The sequence below is a fragment of the Patella vulgata genome, chromosome 5 (assembly GCF_932274485.2).
Source record: "Patella vulgata chromosome 5, xgPatVulg1.2, whole genome shotgun sequence".
NCBI classification, from domain to species: domain Eukaryota; kingdom Metazoa; phylum Mollusca; class Gastropoda; family Patellidae; genus Patella; species Patella vulgata.
In genome coordinates, this window is record NC_065883.2 from 62212782 (window position 1) to 62240694 (window position 27913).

The 27913-nt window shown below is 36.1% G+C and overlaps 2 protein-coding genes across 2 annotated transcripts; one reads left to right on the forward strand and one right to left on the reverse strand.

The window, feature by feature from the left end:
• Positions 1-22: 22 nt before the first annotated feature.
• Positions 23-10977, forward strand: LOC126821396 (aarF domain-containing protein kinase 1). Its single transcript, XM_056101386.1, has 11 exons — positions 23-85; positions 371-432; positions 4003-4171; positions 4541-4624; positions 5282-5485; positions 6337-6495; positions 6834-6992; positions 7450-7566; positions 8032-8175; positions 8718-8915; positions 10006-10977. The coding sequence occupies exons 3-11, from the start codon at positions 4031-4033 to the stop codon at positions 10354-10356; spliced, it is 1557 nt and encodes a 518-aa protein (XP_055957361.1). The 5' UTR covers positions 23-85; positions 371-432; positions 4003-4030; the 3' UTR covers positions 10357-10977.
• Positions 10978-11749: 772 nt separating this feature from the next.
• Positions 11750-22567, reverse strand: LOC126821746 (neuroglobin-1). Its single transcript, XM_050550233.2, has 4 exons — positions 22258-22567; positions 17129-17280; positions 14239-14458; positions 11750-12979 (listed from the first exon to the last, which is right to left on the reverse strand). The coding sequence occupies exons 1-4, from the start codon at positions 22261-22263 to the stop codon at positions 12851-12853; spliced, it is 507 nt and encodes a 168-aa protein (XP_050406190.1). The 5' UTR covers positions 22264-22567; the 3' UTR covers positions 11750-12850.
• Between the last annotated feature and the right edge of the window lie 5346 nt (positions 22568-27913).

A 27913-nucleotide genomic window follows, 5' to 3' on the forward strand; every position in this document is an offset into this window, starting at 1 on the left:
TCTAAACAGTACAAGGGAGGTCACTCGCGATATGAGGAAGGCTGCTGTCGGCCGTCGACAGGTTAGTAGAGGTCGAGATTAGATTAAATAAATGTGAAATGAAATGAAATGAAATGGAGTTTAACGTCCTACTGTTCTGCTCCAAACCTGGGCTAATGAAGACGGGCATACGCCATACAGTGTGCTATGAGGGAAATTTTGCCCGGACAGCGGCACTACGGCCTACTCTTATATCCAATTCCAACTGCCAAGGGATCTTTTACGTGCACGCCAATGTGTACACGGGACCTCGGTTTTTCGTCCCATCCGAACGACTAGACAGCTTTCCTTGTCAGCCCCTCCGTCCTGCATCACTGACAAGGGAGAACCAAAATAAATGTGAATATGAACAAGTTTGTTAAATGTTAATAAAACTGTGTTATATCTTGAACGGTAACTTTCAAACATTTTGTCATTCATTAATACTAATAGCCCCAACTGTCTCTTTTCCCCAACTGTCTCTTTTCCTAGACTTTTCAAGATTCTTTGAAATCCAGTTTTCGATCACTGTCACTGTCAGAAAAAATCGGGCGAAAGATTTTTTTTTTTTTATTCTTTTTGACAATAACACATATTCTTTGCTGAAACACCTTATTTTACTATTTTATACAATTAAGATGTTGACCGATATAGTTCCATGGATCTTCCAGAGTGTTTTCCCCTTGTCAGTGGTGCATGACAGAGGACCAGGCAAGGACAGTGTGTGGTCATTCGGATAATAAGGCAAAAAAACCAATGTCTTGTGTATACATTGATGTGCACGTAAAAGAAGAACCCTTGACAGTTGAAATTCAAAATAAGAGTAAGCCTCATAGCACACTGTATGGTGCAAGCCTGTCTTCATTAGCCCAGTCAGTGCAGAAAAGTAGCACATTAAGCCCTATTTCATTTCATATATTTGTCCAACAAGTTAAGTTATCCTTATATGTAAATTGCATGTATACAAAATATTTAGAAATGATATGAAATGGAGTTGAAGTTGAACGTCTTACATTACATTTTTGCTGACAGACAGACATATGTCATGCATGCAGCGTTTCAATCTGATTAAAATACAGATCTATATTCTGTTTCGCTTTTTATACGTCCACATTCATAATGTGAACGTATTATGCCGTCGCCCCTGTCTGTGTGTGTGTGTGTGTGTGTGTGTGTGTATGTATGTATGTGTGTGTGTGTGTGTGTGTGTCTGTGGTTCGCCTACAGGGCGCAATTCTTCATGGATTTTCTTCAAACTTGGTATACTTATTCCTTATACCCTAAGGATGATCCCTATTGTTTTTGGTGCATGCCCGACCCCCAGGGGCAGAGCCACGCCCATTTTTTGTATTTGTTTGTTTGTCGTCTACAGGCCACATTTCTTAACGTATCATCTTGAAACTATGCATACTTATTCTTTGTACCCTAAGGAACATCCCTATCGTTTGGGGTGCATGCCCGACCCCAAGGGGCAGAGCCACGCCCACTTTCTTTTCTTTGTATGTCTGTGTGTCGCCTATAGGCCACAATTCTTAATCAATCGTCTTGAAAATTTTTCATATGAATTGCTTATACCCTAAGTATGATCCCTATTGTTTTTGGTGCATGCCCGACCCCCAGGGGCAGAGCCACGCCAATTCCTTATATTTATTTATTTGTTTGTCATCTACAGACCGCATTTCTTAACGTATCATCTTGAAACTATGTATACTTATTCTTTGTACCCCAAGGAACATCCCTATCGTTTGAGGTGCATGCCCGACCCCAGGGGCAGACCCACGTCCATTTTCTTTTATTTTTATGTTTGTGTGTCGCCTATAGGCCACAATTCTTAATCAATCGTCTTGAAAAATTTTCATATGAATTGCTTATACCCTAAGTATGATCCCTATTGTTTTTGGTGCATGCCCGACCCCCAGAGGCAGAACCACGCCCATTCCTTATATTTATTTATTTGTTTGTCATCTACAGACCGCATTTCTTAACGTATCAACTTTACATACTTATTCCTTATACCCTAAGGATGATCCCTATTGTTTTTGGTGCATGCAAGCCTCCCCGGGGCAGAGCCACGCCCATTTTTTGTATTTGTTTGTTTGTCGTCTACAGGCCACATTTCTTAACGTATCATCTTGAAACTTTGCATACTTATTCTTTGTACCCTAAGGAACATCCCTATCGTTTTGGGTGCATGCCCAACCCCCAGGGGCAAAGCCACGCCCATTTTCTTTTTTATGTCTGTGTGTCGCCTACAGGCCACAATTCTTAATCAATCGTCTTGAAATTTTTTCATATGAATTGCTTATACCCTAACGATCATCCCTATTGTTTTTTTACCCCCAGGGGCAGAGCCACGCCCATTTTCTTTTCTTTTTATGTCTGTGTGTCACCTACAGGCCACAATTCTTAATCAATCGTCTTGAAAAAATTTCATATGAATTGCTTATACCCTAACGATGATCCCTATTGTTTTTGGTGCATGCCCGACCGCCAGGGGCAGAGCCACGCCCATCCCTTATATTTATTTATTTGTTTGTCATCTACAGATCGCATTTCTTATCGTATCACCTTGAAACCTAGCATACATATTCCTTCTATCCTAAGGAACATCCCTATTATTAGTGGTGAATACCCAACACCCAGGGGCAGAGCTACGCCCATTTTCTTTTTTTATGTCTGTGTGTCACTTGCAGACCGCATTTCTTAATCGATCATCTTGAAAACTTTTTTATACTTATTCCTTATAGCCTAAGGCTACTTTTTATACTTATTCCTTAATCCTAAGGCCGACCTCTATTATTATTTTTGGTGCATGCTCGACCCCTTGGGACAGAGCCACGCCTAACGTTTGTGTGTCCTGTGTTTTGCCTACAGACCGCAATTCTTAACAGATCCTTTTGAAACTTTGCATACCTATTCGAAACGTCATGCTTTTAGAATAAAGACATCGATTGTTTTAAAATAAAAATTGTGTTCTGTTCATGTGAACGAAGTGTTAAACTGATAGCAGTCCTACAACCCAGTTTTATTTCACAGACCCTCAATGCAAACTGGACCATATCAAACAAAACAGGAATGTGGACGTATATTGCTGCGTTAGCGATGCTCTTGTTTATACTTTCGATGGCCTACACTACATGAAGATCTAACCGGTTGTAGTGGAAGGTTGTGTCAGGGATCATACGAGTGGCTTTTGACCCAATGACATCAGACTTTTGATGAACCAATCAGCGTTGAGGTTTCTAGTGCGTTACCCACAGTTCCATGCACCTCACGCCAAAAACTCGATGTAACAGACCATTTCCGTGGCTATTCCCTCACATCATCCAGAACGCGGGTTATATAACAACTCTTCCAGATCCTAGTGCAGTAAAGACAAGTGAAACGAAATTTTGAACTATAAAAAAAAAACGAAACGAAATAGGATCTGTGTTTTAATCAGATTAGCAGCGTATCCACCGACTCTTGATCGAATTCTGGCAAGGGTTCTTGTACATGTTCCAACCGTCTGAACAACTAGACACTTTTCATTTTGCATCCTGCACCACTGCTCTGGCTGGTTTCGCCTGTACAAAGTATACTCATTATAATTATATTGAAGGATAATGTTATTGGCTATGACTTTTTTATGCAACAAAAATCGCAAATTTCTTTAATAAGGCCTGCCTTGTTGTCACCAAAGCATATTAAACACCTTTACATTTGTAATGCATGTTGCTGATAACAACACTGTATTCTAGCTAATATTAGATACTAGGAGGAGTTTGGCCATTTAAATTATCTGAAATCCGGTTAAACGATTTAGAGGTCATATAATTACCATCATTAGGTTGTTCAACTCCTTGAAATAATTTATTTTGTTGCCTTGCAAACTATATTTTTATGTTTTGTGTCTTAATTTAACACAGAATTCAATTTTTAGCGTTTTCATATGAGTTTTATATATCCAAACAACATGAGTTTTTCTGTCTTTATACTTGATAGGTCTACTTTAGTTTTATAAGCAGCAAAAATGATTAGACATGGATTAAAGAAGACTGTAAAATTTGGTATTGTAGCTGGTGCTATTGGGGGTACTGGTTTATTATTAAAACACAATGATTGGGAAGTATCAACTATTGGAGTTGCCAGATTTGGACGAGCAGCTTTAGCAGTGAGTGACCATAAATTTTTAACTTTTATTGCTACCGTACATGATATTTCAGGTGGTTTAGATTAGACAATTTATCCAAAATAAAATGAACTGCCTAAATTTATATTGTTTTCTCAGTAGAGCTTTGCAATTACATAAAAAAATAGTTTGACCTTGTTGTCTCCTAATAAATTAGCACGTTGTGCCATGAATCTTTTTAATACATACATATATATGTATGTGTAATTAGATGTTGCCCAAATATTAATATTATATTTGTCACTAGTGAATGTTTAAAATAAATCTATAATGAAATAGAAATATATATAATTGATAGGGATGATATTTTATAGAATAATTTTATGTACATATATATTATATTTTTTTAAGGCAGTTAGAGTAGTAATTGATTACAAGACATCACTGTATGGTTTAAACCCAGAAGATCTTCCATACAAACAAATAAAATCTCAGGTTTGTTAAGAATAATTTTAAAAAGGATATATAAGTTTGTTTCTCCAGAAGTCTTGTAGATGCTCCTATTAAGGGTGCAGATAGAGAGAGAAATTGGTTGAACATTCACTAGACATAAACTATGTCATTTCAGGACTAACATGTCGTTAAATTTTATTTCAATAATTCGTTTGCGCATAGGGGTCTTTAGGAGGAAACCCACGAGTTTGGACAGGTGACCCTACTCCTTGTCACGTACAAGCCGGGAACCGAAACCACGCCAATTAACTCAATAAATTAAAAGATCTTATGACCTCACGCTTACATGTTAACCATTCAGCCACCCAACCCCCTGTATCAAAAGTGGTATTCTCTACAGTTGAAATTTTTTAGACAATTGAATTATCTCAGAATTAGTGTAGTTTGTCAATGTCTTACTCACTGAGCCACCATGGCTCCCATGTGTAAACAGTCCAGTGATCTAGGCACTTAATATCTGGTTGACTTACAATTATACACAGTGTTTTATATGCTCATGCGACGAAAAAAACAACAACTGGGCTTCAACAACTTCCTGTAATTACTGCTGGAGTTATTGCACTTGAGTGATTTAAAGATCTTGTAGACCTTATAGTAGTTAAAATAATCTTCCACATGTAATTGTGTTTGTATATACAGGTACATACTCGTTCAGCTTTGAGGTTACGAGAAATGTGCTGTAAAAATGGAGGTGCATTTATAAAAGTTGGACAACATCTTGGATCATTAGAATATTTATTACCTACAGAATATATTGAAGTATTGAAAGTATTACATGATAAAGCACCCGAATCACCTCTAACGGAACTATTTAAGGTTGTAGAAGAAGATTTAGGTAAAAAGGTTAGTAATATATTGAAAATTTCTGTCAAATTTTCTTTATTCTGAGCGAAATTATGAATGATTGAATCATTAAGTTTTGACAAGAAATAGGATAGTCTCGATTGTCAAGTACCATTGCTGGGGTACTAAATGAAGTCACTATTTTCCATTTTAAAGTTTAACGAAGATATAGCAGACAATGTTTAATTCACTCAGTATCAACCATCCAATGTTCCAGAGTGTTGAATAAATGTCTAAATAATAATGTATATAACATTTAGCCCTTAAATAATGCATCCTTAATTGATAATATAAAGCACAACAAAGAAAATAAACTGATTGTATATATTCATTGGTATCAGTCAAGATCAAGAACCTAATTTCATTGACTCCATTCAAGTCCAGTGCTGAGGTTGGATTATGGATTGGTTGTGTACCACCTAGCTAGCATTATATTTTAGGCCTTAGTCTGAAGTCTGAACTAGAACTTTGTTACGTGTTACACCTCATAATCATATCGAATATTAGTTTTAATATTGGAAGATTGTAAGTCATTATTCGAACATTTGATTTTATTGAATTGATAAAACATATCTATTTACATTTTGGTGACTAAACTGACTATACTATTAAAATACCAGCAATGTTCAGATTAGTTGTGTTCAAATATGAGACAGTCAATCATAATAAATTAATTTGAAAGAAGTGTTAAAGATCAATGTATAAATATTCAGTCTATATGCAGTTAAATAACTCAAAACAGACTCAACTCTTAAAAAATACCTGAACTCAAAATCAACCCCAACTCACTCAACTCAGCTGAACTTAAAATTAACCAATTTATATTAATTATGTTATATTATTGGTTACAGATAGAAGAGCTGTTTACAAGTTTTGAACCTAAACCTTTAGGTGCCGCATCATTAGCTCAAGTACATAAAGCTACTCTTAAAGATGGTCGTACAGTAGCTGTTAAAATACAACATCCTAAAGTTAAAGCTCATTCTTTTGTAGATATTAAAACAATGACAGTAGGTACTTCATTCCTTCTATTGCCGTTTCTATGAAGCATGTATGAAATATGACAGACAATTTGTACAATGCATGAAGTTTATGGCCAGTTCGGAGCAGAACAGTAGGACGTTAAACCCCATTTCCTTTCATTTCATTTCACATGTAAGTTAGCTCTAAGAAAAACTAAAAGCTTTTTAAGTTTTAACTTTTTCTAGTAATTATGTCTTGATGCCGATGATCATTTGTTAGTGTCAATTAAATTCTTCCATTTTACCCCCAAAAATGTGATCCCCCTTATGGACTTACGGACAACTTAGCTGTTGTTGACCTGGCAACCTATGTTTTATTATTTCAGTTTCTAGTTTCTGCAGTAGCGTACATTTTTCCTGATTTTCAATATAAATGGCTGGCAGAAGAAACAAAGAGAAACCTGCCACTAGAATTAGATTTTTTACATGAAGGAAAGAATTGTGAAAGAATTGCAAGAGTATTAAAAGATTTTGATTTTTTGAAGGTATGTGTATAGAAATTGTTGAAAACTATTTCTTATCATTTACAGGATACTCAAATAAACATTCTGAAATTAGATAGACTAATGTTTCAAAGTCTAACAATCAAATAAACTATTAGCCAACTGGATATCAACACAGTTGAAACAATTAGATATATGTCATGTTTAATTACATCATGATTCTACTAACACTACATTATTTATTGAAATTAACTGTAATCGTATTCACAATTTTTTCAATTTGGAATGTTCTGGACTCTCACATCTGAAGCCAGATAAGAACTGAGAATGAAAGATCGACAGTGGTTTCCTGTTATATCTTGAATATATATTCTACCAGTAATTGTAAAGCCGATTTGATAAAATTTATATATTAAAAAAAAAACTAGATGTCTTCAAAATAATATATCAGAATATAATGAGGTATGGTTTAGTATATTGTCGATATATATATATGTAGGTACCTGAGATATATTGGAACTTGTCATCAGAAAGAGTGTTAACAATGGAATATTGTGAGGGTGGTAAAGTAGATGATAGACAATACATGAAACAACATGGTATACCAGTACAAGAGGTGAATGTACATTAATATAATTCTAAAGCTTTTTTTTTTACTATTTCAATCACAATCTTAATGATCTGTTGATGGATGTCATGGACAGTAATAAGGAGAAGGAATAAAATGAAGACAGAAATTTCTGCTCCAGCCGATCTAATGAAGATGGAAATAATGGGGAGATATTTTGGGGTTTTAAGTGCTAAAATGCACCTTAAAACATACCACAAGCCATTAAATGTGATTTAGAAATAAAAATGTCCCCAAACTCTGATTATGACTTGATATGCTGCTAAAATACAGACAATGTTTTCAAATGATTTTTTTTCTTCTCATGTTTGCATAATGGATTAGAAATTACATTAACTTTATAAAAATTAAATGTAAATCATTTTATCTACATTAATATGTGCTTTTAGAACAAGTATCTTCTGGTTCCAAAGCATAGAGTTATATGCCCTTTAATACATAATTGTTTTGTAGGTTACAAAGAAATTAGGTATATTATATAGTGAGATGATATTTGTACAAGGTTATGTTCACTGTGATCCACATCCTGGTAATGTTCTAGTTAATAAAAAACCACATGGTGTAGAAATAGTTCTACTTGATCACGGTATTTATCAGGTTAGTAGAAATAGTTCCTTAAAACCATTCATTGTAGAAATAGTTATTATAACAACCTCATGGTGTAAAAATAGCTCCATAAAAACCATATGGTGTAGAATTATCTCCATATTAACCTCATGATGTAAAAATAGCTCCATATAAACCTCATGGTGTAAAACACAATATTAGAAATAGTGTATGAAAAAAAACACAAACACAAGATGTATGAATAGCTCTTTAAAAACACATGGTTAAAAAGCTAATAAATATAGAAAAGTATATAAGATGGCATGGTGTGCAGATAGTTCTACAAATAGCACATGCATATTAAGTTTTGCAAGTACCAAAGCCATGAAGAAAGTAATTTCAAATCAACCACAAAAGACCGACAGAATCTCATGAAGAAAGTAATTTTCAAATCAGCCACAAAAGACTGACAGATTCTCATGAAGAAAGTAATTTTCAAATCAACCACAAAAGACTAACAGATGCTAAGTTAAACCTTTATTATTTTATTGTATTGACTAAATTTATTTAATGTTTTGTATTATATATTCCAGTCTTTAACAGATGAATTTAGATTAAATTATTGTAAATTATGGATGTCTTTAATAAAAGCAGATGTAGATGGTATTAAGAAATATGCTGAAGCTATGAATGCTGGACATCTGAGTGGATTATTTGCATGTATGTTGACAGCTAGATCATGGGACTCTGTTACTAAAGGCATAGATAAATCACAAGTTTCCGAATCCGAGGTATGAAATAATGAAATTCATTGTGGTTTATTATATTCAATAACGTTTCAAAACACTATTGTCTTCTTTTTTTTTTGTCAAGCCTGGCTCCAACTTATCAGTGGTGCAAAATAAAGGGTATGGCAAGGCCAAAAACTAAAGTCCCATGTATACCATTGGCAGCACATTAAAGATCCCCTGGCAGTAGGAATCAAAATGGGGGTAAACTGTAGCGCCTTTGTCTGGGCAATATTTCCCTCATAGCTCATTATATAGCATATACCTGTCTTCATTAGCCCAGTTATTGCAGAAATTTAAGACAGCAAACCCCATTTCAGTTAAGGTGGTCGAGTGCTCTTAACATGTGCCCTTTAGATCATAAGGTCTGTCATTGAGTCAGTTGCATGGTTTCAATTCCCGACTTTAACAGAACGAGAAGTAGGAGTTTCCTGTCCAACCTTGTGGGTTTTCTCTGAATCCTCTGGTTTCCCACTAATAAAAACCCCTATGTGCAAGCAAATTATTGAAATAAAATTGAAACCAATCTGATTAAAACACAGATCCTATTTTGTTTCGTTTTTTATGGTTCAATATTTCGTTTTACTTGTCTTTACTACCCTAGGATCTGGAAGAGTTGTTATATTACCGGCATTTTGGTTAAGGTGAGGGATAAGCCAATGAAACAGTCTGTTACAGCGACTTCTTATCGTGCCATGCACAGAACTGTGGGTAAACCACTAGACACGCCAACGCTGATCGATTAATACGACCCCTGGCACGACCTTTGAGTACAACTTGTCGGATCTCAATGAAGTGTAGGCCATCGAAAGTATAAAAAAACGAAACAAAATATAGATCTGTGTTTTTTAATCAGAAACATATTTCCTTGTCAGTTGTAAAAGTACTTATTGTTCTAAATTCTTCTCCCTATATTTCACATGGAGTAAAATTGACGCCACTGTTATGAGGTTAAACCCTGTGTATTATTTTCCAATGGATTGGGATTATCAATATTTATAACAGTTGGCAATTCATATCCTTTAAGTCATTTTGTAGTTATTCCATTGAACATTTGAGTATGTACCTGACTAGAATTCATTTCTCTTTGTAGGCGGATGTTATACGACAAAATGCAGCTCAATATATCTTTGAAATATCTGATATACTCAACCGAATTCCCAGACAGATGTTGTTGATATTAAAAACAAACGATGTAATACGTGGAATAGAATCATCGTTAAAAACTCCAGCCAATGCTGTTTCATTTATAAACATGTCCAAATGCTGTACTAAAGCTGTAGCTAGGCACAGACTCAAGCATTGTCATAGTTGGTTTGGCCGGTTGAAAATTGTTAGTGGAGAACAGTGGCAGCTTTTTAAAATTAATTTATATGAATGTTATTTATGGATTACATCTTCTAAAATTTTTCAGTTATATTCACGATGTTTAGCAGTAAGTTGATGTAAATATAATTAGATTTAAACTGTGTTTGTGTCCGTTGCTAATCCAGTCTACCTTTGTGGAATACTTCAATAAGAGTCTAGAACATTCCAAGTTTTACAGAAATGGGCTCTTTCTGTTCTGATGACGAGGGTGCGTGAGTCAAGTCCAGACACAATCAACCATAAGGAATTTGTTTCTGTGGTGATGATTGGTGGAGATATGATTGTATTGATTTGGAACATGCCTCGTCGTCACCTTTCGCGGGATTGAGAGACTCAGTTCTGAAGCATATCACCTTTCGCGGGATTGGGAGACTCCAGTTCTGAAGCATTCAATTTAGATTATGTCATGATTTTGAATGAAGGCCTGTTCTGAATATATTTCAAAGGGAGATAATAATGGGAGTATTTGCCTGAGAGTAATTATTTCTATTTTAATTCTATCATGTACGGGTAAAAAACACAGAAAATTATTTAGAATAATAAATTTTGATATTTTAGTCAATCAATATACACAGTACATATTGTTAAAACTTTAGTTGTCTGATTTTATAAGAATTGTTTTATCAAATTTTTAATTCTTTTCATTTGAATTGTGATATATTGCTTTAATTGTTTTAAACTATGATATTAAATGAGAGCATACTTATTTGATTTATTTATAAATTAATGTTAGATTTTAAATCTTTGTTCATGGTTGTTGTTTTATTATATTTTCACAAGGGTGGCTTAGAGAGTAACAAATGCGCTAGCTAACCTGGAGGTCCCATGTGACATTCGGTGTTGGCTGAGAAAGTTCATCTGAGTTTTCCCACGTGGTTCTCCCTTGTCAGTGATGGAGGACAGAAGGACTGGCAGGGGACAACATATAGTCATTTGAATGGGCCATCCAACATCGTGGGTTTTCTCTGGGTCCTCCAGTTTCCTCCCTCCGCTAAAGATCCCTATGCACAAGCGAATTGTTGAAATAAAATTGAACCATGTGTTAGTCCCAAAATGACCTAGTTTGTGTCAAGTGGACGTCAAACCCCATTTCTCTCTTTCTCTCTCTCTCTCGAATGGGCCCAAAAACCGCGGTCCCGCCTACACATTGGCATGCCCATACAAGAACCCTTGTCAGTTGGAATTCGATATATGAGTAGAATGTACCTCTGCCGTCCGGACACAATTTCCCTCATAGTACACCGTATGGCGTATTCCCGCCTTCATTAGCTCAGTCTGTGCAGAATAGCAGGATGTTAAACCCATTTCATTTTATTGACATTCAAATGAAGGAATCGCTCAATCAGACGGCCCAATTGTGAAGGCATTATTTCAGAGAATGAATAACCTAGCATCCAAACAATGGTAAATTGGGGTAGAGGAATCGTGTTATTGGTACATTAAAACTGGTGTCCCATAAAGTCAGTTAGTAAAAAAAAAAAAATTTTTATTAAACAACATTACCAACATATCACAGATACAGCATTGATAAACTTGTTGACTAAGTTACAATTTTTATAAATATATTGTAGTCTGGATTACAAATCATAATTTTGCTCCCAAATACTACACCCTCACAAATAGTTACCTGATAATAATACTTTAAAAATTCTAGCTGAAATAGATGAAAATCACCAAAATAAATTGCAGTTAATATTCGCTTGGAGAAAAGAAGGCTTTCAGATTGCTTACTGTGTAACATTTTGGAAAATCAAACATGGCAGATTCACAATTTTAATATTTCTTATTAAGTTTTATAGGAAATGAATATCAATACAATGTTTGATAAATAAATATTAAATTTGTAATCCATGATGTGTAGACTATAGGATTTATGTTCAATTTCCATGCTAAAAACATATGATGTATGCTTTAGAAAACTAATAAAATACAGAAGAAAGATCTTGTGCAAGTATGGCAGTAAGAAATGAATTCTTAGTGTCCAATGTTATTTGGTTGCTTATGACTATTTACATGGTGATGACTTAATTAATCATTTTAATTATATTGAAATGTACACTAATAATATCTTAGACTTAGGCAATCAAAAAACAATATTTATAAATTGCATATTTGGGATTTTAAAAAAAAATCTTGCATACAGAGGTTGGGAAATTGTCAGTGATAAATAAATTAATATATCATTTGGAAATTAAATTAATTGATAAAATAAAGTGGGTTAATGATTGTTATACCAATCTGGGTATTAAACATTTGTTAAATATAATTCTTTTTTTCTGTGATCAGTAACGATTGTAATTATGGTAAACACCACGTAATATTGGCAAATACCACTTAATAAGGGTAAATACCACTTAGTAAGTGTAAACACGACTTAGTTATGGTAAACACGACTTTATAAGTTGTAAATAAAGTTCTATACCACTTACCACTGACATTTGTTCATGTGGTATTTTTCTTATCACATTTTTAAAAAAGTAACAATTAAACTTAAAGCATAATTTCTATATTTTAACTTCCAAGCTTTCAGTCAGTCGAAGACCGAATGAATTGTTTTGTAGTTTTTCAAATTATGCTGCTGCCATGCCCTTCTTTGCTTCACTTTCAATAATACTGTAAAGACGAACCCAGGCTTTCTTTGTATTAGAGTCCATGCGAAGTTTTTTATCCAAGGCGTATATTAAACTATTTCCAACTACCTGAAAAACAAATACAAAATTACGAAAATTAATTGTGGCAGTTTTGTTTGTGCCATGATCTTTCTTTGTTTCCTTACCCATTGTTTGTATAAACATTATGACCAATGCATCCTTTTTTCCCCTTAGTGAACCACATAAACGAGAAAAGAATATTGTACAGTAATTGTTGAAATGTCCTGTAAATGTTTATTTGGTGGCGAAAATATACACAACTACACTTCCCAACATGGTATTAAATAAGAAAATTTTAAGAACGATTCATAAACAATTTGTGCAGCCTATGTTCTGGCCATGGCAGTCTTAATGATTATCTAACAGTCCATCCTAGACAACTGATCGAAAGTATAATATTATGATTATGACTTTAACACTTATATCTTATATGTGTACATTTTGCAACTGTACAGACCGTGGGCTGTTACACTTGAGTGTCATTTAAACAAATATTTAAAAAAAAAACCCAACAAATATTTTAGAGACACGGTATGCACTTTAATACATGGTTTAAGAAACTGTCATTTCATTAATGCTTAAAATGAGGAGGATCACTGCACATTTCAGGATGATCTTTATACTGCTTCCCAATTTATATTTAATTGAAAGAAATGATTTCAATTTGGACGATTATCAAACAATTATTTTTATCTTTTAGTATATTAAAGCCGCTGATAGTCGTTTGCATTTTTTCGGACAATAGTGTTCACGGCTTAGTTCTTGTTAAAACATTTGGATTCAATCGGATTAAGTTGGAGCCCCTCAAACGATCCCAGCGAAGATTATAAGTGACAGTACTGACACTTAGCTCCAGGGGCTAAGTAAGAGGGACACAATGACGAGCTTTGCGTCATGGTTTAGTGTTTCTGCACCCGCTTGATATGCTACAAATCGACTCTAGCATGTTCCACACAGCCCAATATTATCAGGTGGCACTGGGAGGTACCTCCACCCCACCCCTTCCCTCCCACACATATAAATATTTTATTTGGCGGCCGAGACTGGATCTTGTTCCTCATGCAAAATCATGGGTCACCACGCCCCTGACTCAGACTGGCTTGTTTTAACCATCACCCTTTAACACCCTCTAATGTGGATGTCGAATATTGCCAAGTTTTCTATTCATCATATCTATGTAAGAACTGAACTGAACTATTTGGGGTCTGATATTCATTTTAGGGATCCAACTTTTAAAACACTATAAGTTACAAAGGGTTTAAACATCCCTCAAAAGACGATAAGAGAATATGAATAGGTCAGTTTACCTTGAAGTATTTACTTGGTACACCATAGGCTTTATGTCTAACACCTAAATCATAACATATTCCCTTTACTTCCGTTATGTTATCCATACCATCAACAGCACCTCCTACTATATCAAACACGTTCTTCACATGTGCCCGGAACTTGGCATTTTCAGCATTAACTTCACCTTCTTTAGCAAAGCCAAAAAATTCTTTAGCCTCAGGATTTGTTTCGAAGAATCTGTAAATGAATTGATACATTCGATGTGGTTAAATACAATGTCCATTATTTGAAGCAGATGTCGAATAGGTCCCTCACCTGTTCGAGCCGATGTTGTTGATAGAGTGATATTCAGTTGATTTTGTTGATAGAGTGATATACTGTGGATATTGTTGATAGAGTGATATTCTGTAGATATTGTTGATAGAGTGATACAATATTCTGTGGATGTTGTTGATAGTGGTGTGTAGTGGATGATGTTGTTGATAGTGATATTTAGTTGAATCGTTGATAGTGATATTTAGTGGATGTTGTTGATAGAGTGATATTTAGTGGATGTTGTTGCTAGAGGGATATGTGGTGGATGTTGTTGATAGAGTGATATTCTGTGGATGTTGTTGATAGAGTGATATTTAGTGGATGTTGTTGCTAGAGGGATATGTGGTGGATGTTGTTGTTAGAGTGATATTCTGTGGATGTTGTTGACAGAGTGATATTTAGTGGATGTTGTTGATAGTGATATTTAGTGGATGTTGATGATAATGATATGTGGTGGATGTTGTTGCTAGAGGGATATGTGGTGGATGTTGTTGTTAGAGAGATATTCAGTGGATGTTGTTGACAGAGTGATATTTAGTGGATGTTGTTGAAAGTGATATTTAGTGGATGTTGTTGATGCGTTGGATTCTAGATATTAAGGTAGCTGATAGAGGGGATGTCTAGATGAGTTGGTTTCTAGACAAGGGTGTTTTCCTAAATTAAAAAAAACCGGCAGACCCTGTCCAGTTAATAAATAGCGAACTGCGGGGGGGGGGGGTCAGGGCGATCTCCCCCACAAAATTTGAAAAATCGAAATCGATGCCATTTGGATTCTGACGTATATCTTAAGTTAGAAAGAAAGGAATCATGTTTGCTATCTTAAAAAAAAAGTCACTGGACAGTGATAATGAACGTCTATAGAAAGTCGACCTATTCTTTGTCTACCTTTTCTTTTTCAGTAATTTGGACACCCATCATACTACTCTGCTTTTTCATCTTCTCAACGGTAGGCTTTTCGCCCATGGTAGTGCAGTGCGAGATCAAAATTATCAATAAAATGCGTTGAAAAATTTTGAAAGCGAAAATAATTAGCAGATGATAGGATGCCAGTACAACAATCTGCTGAACACCCGTCCATTGATCGGGACGGTATACCAGTCGGAGCATAAGCAGATCAAGACCGTTCTGGCCCCGCTATGATAAAATAAGACACGAGAATGCTTTGTGGTGTGAAGCATTATTACTATTACATATTATAAATGACGCGAACATACCGAGCCCACCCTGTTGTGGGAGAAAAAATAACTACATAGGCTGGGCCTACCCTCCAAAACACCCCTGTTTCTAGAGTAGCCAATAGAGGGGATGTTCATTTGGGTTGGTTTCTGGATAGAAAGCAGCTGAGAGAAATAATGTTTAGATGAGTTGTATTCTAGATATTAAGACATCTAATGGAAGTGATGTTTAGATGGGTTGATGTCTGGTAGCTAATGGAAGGAATGTTCAGATGAGTAGATTTCTAGCTGGTAGACGGGATGTTTAGTGGAGTTGACTTCGGGATATTGAGCTAGCCTATAAATACGATTGAACCTTTGTCGAAACTTCGCCAAGTTACAAAATTGTATTCCATAATTGTGTTATGTGCTATTAGTGCTCTATATTTTAAGTCGATTTTGACACGTAGGTCTAAATCGTCAATGGATTATGGAGTTAAAGATATGTAGGTCAGATACTAAGTATTATTGACGTGTAAATATAATTACTTGTTGATATTATACTTAGAACTATATATCATTGCACTGTCTGTATAGAGATAAGCTATAAACAGCAGTGAACCATTGAAGAAATTTCATAGAAAATATATAATGCGACGTGGCTCTAAAGTGGAGGTTATCAACCTATTCTAAAAGTAGAAAAAAGGTGGATCGAAGTAACGATAATTATTCAGCAATTCAATACTGTGTCCTGTATTGAGTTCACATTTCACAAGTTTTAGAAATTAATTGATTTGGGTTTCTTGTGTTCTGATTCAACAAATTTTCGAATTAAAAAATCAAACACGGGTTTAATACACGGGCGACGGTGGGATTTTGGTGCGAGCCAACCAAATATTAATATTATACGTACAATTTGTAATCAATACATTACCAATAAACAGAAGAATCAAAGAGGGGTTTTACGTTAAGTCTGGTCCCCAATCCCCAATCCCATTTTTTAAAAAAACATTTAAACTACGAATGGTTGTTCTATAGTTACCGATCAGTTGGCCCACAATTTTTGTAAACACGCTACACGAAAGTTTGTTTTCTATTTGTTATTTGTCTATTGAGAATCGCAATACGTCGTAGTTGTGCATCGATATTTTCTGGGCATTCGCTCCTTGTAAAACACTTAAGAATCATTATTTCAAAATATGCTGTAAGTCAGAAATAAGCTTATCGAATTTCAGTTTATCGAGATATTGTTCCTCCAATTTATCAAAGCTTTGAACTATCTGCGCATCAGTGTTGGGGAAGGCGCTATTCGATACCTAGATCTGCCCGTGAGACTGTTGCTTTCATTTATTCGCTTCATGGACTGTGCGTATTTTTGTTACCTGGCAACCCTATATTTTTAAATATAGAATAAATATATCGCAAGTTATTGACTTACCTAAAATACATATGCATTCCATCCATTACAACATCACCTTTTTTAAATTCAGCCCACGATGTTCTGATTAGTTCTTCGTCTTCTTTGGTAAGCATTGTTTCGGAACCAGTTGTGCCATTATGGCTACTTCCACACCCCATGTTGTAAATAGTCTGTAAAACAAGTTTAATGTGTTATTCCAATAATTTAGGTCAATCATAAAGAACCTGGAATTAACTTACTCATGAAAATGGTGTCCAAAATATTTTATGGGTTCATTGGTTGACTGTTAAAATCCTGGAACAAATTTGAGCTTATACTCAATGAATAGCCTACTTTCTTTAAAATTTTCACGAATAAGGTTCAAGCTTATAGTACAAAACTCAGGACAGTGTTATCTAAAGCTAAAACATGATTTTATTATTATTATTATATCAATTATTATTACACAATATTTATAAAGCTCACACATCCTTTAACCAAGTGTTCAAAAGCGTTGTACATTCAGTATGGGTGACAGGGCCGTACTTAGCGGGGGTGCAGGGGGTACATTGCACCCCCAGAACAATAAGGCGCCCCGAGAAATTGCGCCCCCACCCCATCCAAAAAAACCCCAAACATTATTTGACAATCTTTCAATTATAAAATAATACACTTGATTATGATCACACAGTGAGTGATGCTCTTAAGGCACTGATCAGTCGATCGGTTTTAAGGGCGCCCAAACGCCAATGGGTTCGTTTGCCCTGATCGAAACTTTTTATATCACATACGTGGAGGCTTTGGCGCCCCCCCACTCTGCTGCACCCCCACTTATAAAATCCTACATACGGCCCTGATGGGTGATAGACTATAACATCGATATAATTAAATAATGTATATAAATAAATCTTGAAAAAAATACATGTATATGAGAAGTCAAGATTAAACAACCATCAGATAGACAGTAGACCACTTAAAAACAATAGTTTGTCTTTATTTGTTTTTAAAAGTAGTCGAGCCCTAAAGGAGATAAATCGCTAATATTTGGGACCTACAAATTGACACAAATGGGTCGCAACGCATATAATAATGTAATATGAATGTATATAAACTGATTTGCATTCAATCGTTTCCGTTTTCACTCTAATTTCAAGTGAGTTGTGTTCGGCGAAATACGCGAGAAGTCTAAATCGAATGGCTATCTCTGGCGTCTGGCGTCACCGTTTGACGACTTGTGGAATATGTCTAGCCTCGTTCTTCGAGTCTCTTAAGTTACAAACGCTGCTGAAACGATTCGTGTACCAATGGCAAAATGTTTATTTTGTCTTAAATATTGGATATCAGAAGCCCACATTTATCTTTTCCTGGTAAGATCACAATTGACAAATAATTCGTGTTTTCTGAGTTAAAGACTTAGCTACTTTAAGGGATTTTCTGGAAGATTCAACCGCGGGACTGCTTCGAAATATATGTAGCGTTTAAGTTTGCTAAGACAAGTGCCTTTCTCCATATTACTAAGAAATGTCTAATGACTTTTGCTTTACAAGATACTTGTCTGATGAACTTCGAAGGTTTTTGAAAGGCGGAGCAACACTTTATTGAATAATGATTTTTTTTTAAAATCTATGCGACAAACAATTACGTATCCAATATTATAGATAAAAGTACAACGTAATCGTTGCACTCGCAGCAATTTAACAATAAGTTTAAGAGGTAGTCCAGCTATAATTGAATTAAAATTGTCTAGTCTAGAGGTAATAAAGGCGTGTACAAGTGTTTTGGCAGACAAATGGATTGTGCATTTAGATGGTTTGTCTTACTAACTTAATCATCCACTTGTAGCGTCTTTGTTACGTAAATATAATGTGTGTTACCTAACGTAAACATACATGTTAACAGGAAGGTATTTGTAACATAAATATAACGTGCTAAAGTCTTTGCAATGTATGCATGTTCTAACAATATAACTAACGCGTAAACGTCTTTGTAACCTAAATATAATATAACGTGTTATCGTCTTTGAAATCTATTTTTTGGATGACATTTAGTAATTGGAACATTGTCTTATAAAACACTATTTATGGATAACATTTACGTTGCAGTTAAATAAACAATGTTATTTATCGTGTACATACATACCTTGATAAATTACACCCAGCTTTTATTAATTCCAGTATTAAGATACCGTATCCAATAGTTTTGGATTTTTATTTATACCTATAAATTTTAAATGTAGGTTAATCTAACTCAATAAACCGAATGCTAATAAGGAAGACAACAAAACTGATATAGTGACGTGAGAAAAGGCAGGACAAATTCGATAAAATTTGTCTCGATCAATTGATATTGGACAGCGAATATAATTTTGTGATTTACATACATTTTAGCCAACATTAACAACAGTGTCAAAACTGATAAGAAAATCCGAGGAGGTCTATCATATATCTGTCCATATTGGTTTAGTGTTTTTTAATATAGGTATATAGATTATTAATATCATGTTGCAAGTCATGTACTTATCCCTCAATTATTGTAAATCGATGATCACAGTAATTATCGTTATTGCACATTATTAACCTATAACACAGCTGACATATGTAAGAAACGGTTCACAAGTTATGCTTGAAAACGATTAAGAAGACCTGCGAGATATGTGTAAAAGTGGTAATATATTAACCGGTTAATCAGGTCCAAACTATTCCCCCATTTGGTTATAAGTGTGGGCGGGTGTTGTTTACGTGACAGGGCGTGCTTATCGTTACTAGAACAATAGTTCCTTTAGGAACGGTGTCTGATCGGACGATGTCCTCCAATCAAACACTGTTCCTAAAGGAGCAACTAGAACACCCGATACATTAACCCATTATTCAGGTCCAAAATATTCCCCCATTTGGTTATAAGTGTGGGCGGGTGTAGTTTACGCGACAGAGCGTGCTTATCGTTACTGGAACACTAGTTCCTTTAGGGGTGGTGTCTGATCGGACCATGTCCTCCAATCAAACACTGTTCCTAAAGGAACTATTAGAACACCTGATACCATTTATTATTTGAGGACTTCACATAGATATAACAATCATTTATTGTACATTTGTCTTACGACATTTCCTTTTCATCTTTATCGGGGTGACCATGTGCTTTTTGCGTTGCCCGCGAGCATTTTGATCAGTGTCAGATCAAAAGTAAAGGTTGCGCTAATTTCGAAATTTTAATTTTCGGTTGAGACGGGTATACGCCAGATCCACTTTCAAGCCCCCATCACACGAAACTAGTTCTCAATACGTTCTAGAATATGTTGCCAACTATGGGCGAACGCACGATCTGCTTATGAACTTCGTGGACGGGAAGGTGCTCTAGAACTTCGAGCCTGTTCAAATGTTTCCCCTTCTTGCAATTAATGACAACGTGACTACGAACCTAATTATCGTACCATGAACGGAATTGCCGTCTAGGGACGTGTAACAGCGTGACGTGGTCGAGCATCAAATAGCAGTACGACCGGGTCAATTTGTAGCCCCTAAGTCCAGCCTTTCTGCAGTACGCTCGGACAAGGTAGAGTATAAAAATATGGACTGTTTCCTCACTGGTGGGCGATTTCTTTCAATGCCCATCACTTCAAGATTTTTAACATTTTTAAACCGAACCATTGAGTCTGTGAACATTGGATTCATGCATCTTCTGTTGGAAGCAGAGCAACAGTACAATGAAATGGTAGGAACTGGCTGAAGCTTGAGAGGAGAATAGCCGTGGCTGATCAAGAGTCTTTCTTCAACGTCTTGAGAATCACCCCAACGTGTTTGACGAACTTCTTGAATGTATCACCCCCTTCATAAAACAAACAAGACACCTACAGGAAGGCTCTACAACCAGGGATGAAGCTTGTCATCACACTGCGCTATCTAGCAACAGAAGATTCCCAAGCCACCATGCAATATGATTTCCGTCAGTATATGTTGTTGGTGAAAGAAGTTTCTGATGCTTTGATGATGGAGCTCAAAAATGATGTCACCATCTGCGCTGCCCTGGATAGGAAACATATAGCCACCAGAAAGCCTCCCAAGACTGGAACCATGTACCATAACTAAAAATGCTTCTGTTGAATAGTGTTATGGCCTTGGTAGAGGCATAATATATTACAAATTCATGTGGATAGATGTTGGTGTTTGTGGAAGCCAGTCTGGTGACCAGATCTACAACCATTCAGAACATTGAACTCTCTCCAGATTAAATTATAGAAATAAATAAATTAACACACCAATAATAAATTCAAATATGAAAGATTTTATAATTGCATGCGGTAACATCAACAAAACTAAAAAAAAATTAAAAAATAAGTATAAATATTGGGTTTTTAAATTATGCAAAAATGTCTAAACTGCCATGGTTTTATTCTCCATCAAATGAATTAGTAGCACAACCCTACAAATTCAATGCTAGTAAAAATATATGATATACAATAAGAAAAACTATAAAAAAATCACTCGCCCCCACGAAATAAAATAAAGTACGTCACGCTTAACACGTTCCTAGGATCGGAGTACGGCGTAATTCCGTTCATAGTACGGCAATTCTATCCATAGGACGTCCATCTCGTTTTAAGAACGTTGCCCCTCCGTCTAATTGCTGGACGGGGAAAATTTTGAACAGGCTCAAAGTTCTAGTGCACCCTGCCAGTCTGAGCCCATTCAGAAAATTCTTAAACAGATCGTAAACAGTTGATACCCTAGCGCGCACACAGTTTAAATCCGCTTGGCGACATTTTCCAGAACATAGTGGGAACTAGTTTGGTGTGATGGGAGCTTGATCACCACAGCTCGAAGCGTAGAACGGGAAGAGGAATGGCGAGAACGCGATGGGTTTTTATAGCCTTCGAGACAGGACGGGATTGCACATGCAATATGAGAGTGTTCGAACGCACTAAGGACGAGACAGGGACGCGTTGCACTGTCCCTAGACTGGGTGGTAGGGTTACACACTAGTAAGACCTAGTTGCAGACGGGAAATGGTAGAACTAGTTACGAACGGGTTTAAACTTACTACGGACGTGCTCGGACTGCTTAGAATTGGCAAATTTACTCCATCTGATAAAGTAAGACAAAAGATTGTAATAAATTACACAGGCAATGTACGTTTCTAATGTTGACAAGAAAATCAGTAAGATTTGCCCTTACCGTCATGATAACTTCGACGGATTCACAATTTTTGATTTCTTCTCAAAAGTTGAACTTTAAATCTTTTCACCATTCTTCAAATATTATATTTAGGCCTTACTCCTTAATATGAACTGACCTTCAACCGTTTTTCATAAATATAAAGTTTTATGGCGATTTAACTCTTATCCTTATCTCTAATCGCAGCTGATAAAGTCGAAATAAAACGTCATCATTTTATGGGTATACTGTACCAATTGATGACGTCATGTTTCTATAATGAAAGCTTTAATCGCTCATAAATTACAATTGATATAAACTGTGTCAAGAGCTCAACTAAATGATTTGTCCATTATCTTAAGCTCAAAGTCCGCTTTGTGCACAGATCGCTCTAATTGCATTTTTGGTTTAGTCATAAGTACATCTAGATCGTTATCGCGTTGATATACATGCTGAAAAAAAAACTAATTTTACAAGCATTTTAAAAACCAATTAAAATATCTAGTCATGTTATTGAAAAATATTTTAAAATGCCATTCAAAATTTAAAGAGCACATAAAGTTAAGGCATAAAACTCGTATATAAGTGCTTTGTGTGTATACTGATATCCCGAAAACAAATTTCATCTAAATCCATTCATGATTAATCGTGATATATTCACTGAAGGTATCGAATATAGCTTTACCCAAGAAATTTATTTTGTCAATTTCCCGAAACACTTTACATCACAGAGACCAAATGTTTATTAGGCGTATGTAATGTTCTACACCCCTGTCTGTAACTAAAAGCGATCGTCGATGGTTTTACAACCCTTAACCACACACACACACACAGACACACACGAACACACACGCACAGACAAGGCAATTTGATCATCAGTTCGGAGCAGAACAGTAGGACGTTAAACCCCATTTTATTATTTGATCATCAAATACGCTGTCACATGTACGTGTTTTCTGTAATCTTTTTGAGGAGTATCTGACTATAATTGAATATCAGGCAAACGGTTTTGAAAATTAAGTCAGTGGATTGAATGCCCGCGCCGTGTTTGATTCATGCTATATTACAGCGGTAATAAGTTATCATGTTAATTGAATGTGGTGTGAATAAACATAGGCCCAGGCTACGTGTCCATGTATATCAAATGTCGCCATGTGTAGTGCGCGTGACGTCAAAACCATCTGCTCTGATTTTACTGTATTCGAAAAATTGAAAAACGGTGTGATATGTGTGGAATTGATATGCGAGGGTTGGTTGAAAAGTTCTAAGCCTATCTGTGAAAGACTTGTTCATGGTCGATGGTTTCCATTTATTTTTGTAAGGCATGGATACTGGTCAGGAAGAAATTTTCTTCGGCCACCCTAAACAAGGAAAATGACGACCGGATGGTTCCTTTCATTTCTGGAAACAGGTCTCATTCATGGTTACAAATCTGGCCAAAACATTATCAGAATATGCTTCAAAACGGCGCGGATTGTCACGGGACATCAGAAATCTGACAAGTTTTTGATCCGCAGCTTTGGCACCCATTTTGCAGAAACTGTTGTCCTTCCGAGCTCTTTGGCGATAATGTGCTCAACCCGCTCATGAGAGATGCCCACAACACTGGCAATATGTCGAATGGTCAATCGTCGATCATTCAATCACCACGTCATACACCCGGCTAATGTTTTCTTGAATGGTTGCTGTTGATGACCAGGATGCGGATCATCGTCAAGGCTATCTCTGTCAAGCTTGAATTCCATAGCCCACTTCTTTACTTGGGAAAAGGAAGGGGCGCCATCCCCTAATGTGGAGACCATGTCGACATGTATCTGTGTTGGGGATAGTCCTCTCAGTTGCAGGTATACTATTCAAAAAAAGTAGGGGATATTTGATTTTTAAGTGTTATTAAAGTCACCTAATGAAACTGACGAAGAAACAAATGACAAAATGAAATGAAGTTCACATTCATCGATTTATTCCAAATGATCGTTAGACTAAGTAAGGCACAGACTGACCATTATAAGGGTAAAATGATACCCGGGGTCAAACAGCAAAGTTACCACAGCATCACAACCAAGTCAGTAACGGATAAATCCTCCTCTGTTTGCCAAACAAGCATTGATCCGACGTGGCATACTCCTAATGAGACGTCTAAGGTCATTTTGGTCCAGATTGTCCCATTCCTGTTGCAACGCAGCAGCAAGTTCTTGGATATTGGCAGGACGTTGTTGACGTTGACGTAACCTCTGTCCAAGCATGTCCCAGACATGCTCGATGGGGGAGAGGTCGGGACTCAGTGCTGGCCAAGGTAATGTGGTGATGTTGTGTTGTTGGAGGTAACCTGTAACGATCCTGGCCCTGTGACATCTTGCGTTGTCATCCTGGAAGATGAAACGGCGGCCATGACGTCGTGCAAACGGCACAACATGGACTGCCAAGATGTTGTCCCGGTAGTACTGGCCTGTAACACGCCCTGCAACAACATGTAAAGCCGTTCTTCCAGCAACAGTGATGCCTCCCCACACCATAACAGAACCACCCCCAAATCGATCATGTCTGATGACGTTAACGTCTTGGAAGCGCTCGTTTCGACGACGCCACACCCTCCTACGTCTGTCCAAAAAATCAACAGTGAACCTTGACTCATCTGAAAACATCACATTGCTCCAGCGTCGATTATCCCAGTGTTGACGATCCCTACACCAACGACGTCTTGCCTGAATGTGATGATCTCTCAAACAAGGGATCACGCGAGGACGTCGGGCGCGAAGGTGACCCCTATGCAGTCGATTCCGAATCGTCTGGCCACTCACTCTCACACCAGTGTCTGTTTGAAGACGAGCGCTGATCTGATTTGCTGTGATGACACGATTTCTCAAGGCCAAGGTACGGATAAATCGATCCTGGGCTTGAGTTGTCGCCCTTGGTCGACCTGAGCGTGGTCTGTCCTGTACAGATTGTGTATCACGGTATCTGGACCATAGCCTGCTTATGACAGACTGAGAAACATTCATCGTCCGCGCCACAACCGCCTGTGTTGTGCCGATCTGTAGCATGCCAAGGGCACGTAACCTTTCATTTTGGGTAAGCCGACGCATATCAAAATTTGTTTTCTGGTCACTAAAACAATTAAACTGATGTTTCCACCCTGGAATTCAATGCCACAATGACTGTAACATTCAAAGTCAGAGTCGTGCAAATCTTGGGTTGGACCCCCATGATGATCCCAAGCATCACCTGCATTCCATGCGGTAGCTATTGGTGCGTTTGGGCGTCACATGTAACTGGAAATGTTTCTTCTGTTAGGTTCTATAGTGACTTTTTTCGTAGTCATTTGCATATTTTAGTATTATGCCCCCAAAATCAAATATCCCCTACTTTTTTTGAATAGTATATTTGATGATTGCCATATAGCCAGTTTTGTCCATTTCTGGTAATTTCAATGGGTAAGTTCACAAGATAGTCACGAAGACAATAATAACACTACTACAGTTGCAGTTCCTATGTCTATGATTCATTCAATGATTGTACTTGTTCTCTGCAAAAGTTTGTTTCAACCCAATTAATCTATCCTTTTCAGACTTAGAACTTACCAGCCAGCCCCGTACAATCAACCTGACTTCATGCGCATACTACTTTTAAGTAAAATTCTGCTTAGTTCCCTCTATCTTTAAAGGCAATTTTAAAACTATTATTTGAACATTAATTATTTCATTGAAAACAATTTTATGAGGCGGTCTATTATTAATAAATATCTCGAAGAAAATGATTTTCACTCTTATTATGGTAATGTACATGGCAGTTTTCTGGAAAGTTGGCGACACATACCGTTGATTAACGGCTTTAGGCAGGTGTAAAACTGCCTATTAAATATGGTGATGATATTGACCAATATCTCATTAATATTACGTACTTGGTGATCGAATAATTTACATAATTTTCTTATAATTATGGACAGTGGGTGTAGTACTCGACCGAGAATATTTTCTATCAGAATTATGGGGAAATGATGAGGTTAACTTTGATGTAAAACAAGGTTATATTTAGAAGTGAAATTGAATTTTAGACTGTTGGAGAGAAACACCCACATGGTTAATGAGGCGAAAAGTCTGACATTGGCATTTTACACCTGATTTGGTCAAGTAAAATATAGACGAAATTAGAAATTTATTTTCCGCATTTTTTTACGTTTATAAAGGTAAAGGCACTATACGCATACAGCTGAAAGGGTTGGCAGCTCACAATGAAATATCATTGCCTCAATATCACGGGTGTTTGTCTCGGACCGCAAAGCAAAGCTTCTATTGTAAACACATATTTCAAATCTCTATCTGTTGTCATAATATACAGCTTTAAGTTAAGTCGATCATAAATCTGGTTAGATTAAGGCTACCTTAGTCATCATTAAAACACAAGATCGTTTATATGAAATACAATCACTGGTTTATAATACATAATGTCCTCTATAGCTAAATATCACTCGGGATTATATTTAGGCCATAGGGATCATATCGTCAATCAGTCTATAATAACAACGTAATTCCCCAAAGGCAAAAAAACAAATTACCTGTGTTACGGTTACCCCCGATCCTATTTTAAAGTTAAAACAGCGGAAATTTACAACGGCCCGAATGAGTATTTTTTTCCCGAACCTTAATCTAATATGCTAGGAATGTTCGGAAAAGCAAGGATGCTTTTCTGTGATAACACCATGGTGAAAGCAGACAATTATGGAGGCGTCGCGCCCAATCCTCCATACGAAGACGCTTCCAATAAAAGCACGTTTTCAAAGTATCTTTGAACGTATATTTGCAAAATACCACCAATAATAATTAATAATTGAAAATGGTGTCTTTGCACCGCTTTCAGACTAAAAGCTTTATTCAAATATGGTAATTATTTTACTATGGCCGTGAGTAAAGAATAAACGTATCATGATTCTTCTGTAGATTCAAGACTCAAACCTTAAGACATGCAGAATAAACTTGTTAAACTGGAAACAGACAATTGAAGAAAATTTCCACGGGTTTTTTTTTCTTCTTAATATAAAAAAAACACCACTAAACACCCTTGCTCCACCGGCATCTAATGCCAAGATTCGCCAAATCTGACATATAATCTTGGTCATCAACCGGAATTTTATAAATTTTAATTTATAAAATACCGGTTGATGACCAAGATATTAAAGAATATTTAAATTTAAAAGTTTAAATATTCTTTAATATATTTCGTAAGTTATTATTTCCTTAATAATTATTTATGTACAGAATAAATCCGTGTAAATATTTCATTGAAACTTTCACTTACCAAGAATGAGTTTTCTTCAAGTTAAATCTATGTTGATAGTCGTCCAGGTAATAATAATAAAATACTTATCCCACATTTATATATATACCTACATATATTCCATTGTCAACGCCCAGCGCGTGCAAAAAATATGTCTATTTATGAATTTTATTGTATCTATATCAACAAACGGGTTTGGTATGGATTATATTATCAACTGTATTCAGCATGCAAAGCGCGCTGTACGAAATTCCTTTATAAATCAATGTGATATTATCAACCCCATATCTCAAACATGAACAACAAAGAAAACAATTTCATATTACCGACTACTAATACTCGAACCGTTTAAAGTTGCATTTTGTAATATCTAAATCGATTTATTTGCAAGTAATTTTCTGGCTTC

Bases quoted from the DNA above. Each gene is read 5' to 3' on its own strand.
- LOC126821396 (XM_056101386.1), top strand. From the start codon at position 4,031: ATGATTAGACATGGATTAAAGAAGACTGTAAAATTTGGTATTGTAGCT. The intron at 8,176-8,717 runs GTTAGTAGAAAT...TATATATTCCAG, and splicing joins TTGATCACGGTATTTATCAG to TCTTTAACAGATGAATTTAG. The intron at 8,916-10,005 runs GTATGAAATAAT...TTCTCTTTGTAG, and splicing joins CACAAGTTTCCGAATCCGAG to GCGGATGTTATACGACAAAA.
- LOC126821746 (XM_050550233.2), bottom strand. The intron at 14,459-17,128 runs GTAAGTCAATAA...ATTCATTTACAG, and splicing joins GGAATGCATATGTATTTTAG to ATTCTTCGAAACAAATCCTG. The intron at 12,980-14,238 runs GTAAACTGACCT...TTTGTTTTTCAG, and splicing joins TACCAAGTAAATACTTCAAG to GTAGTTGGAAATAGTTTAAT.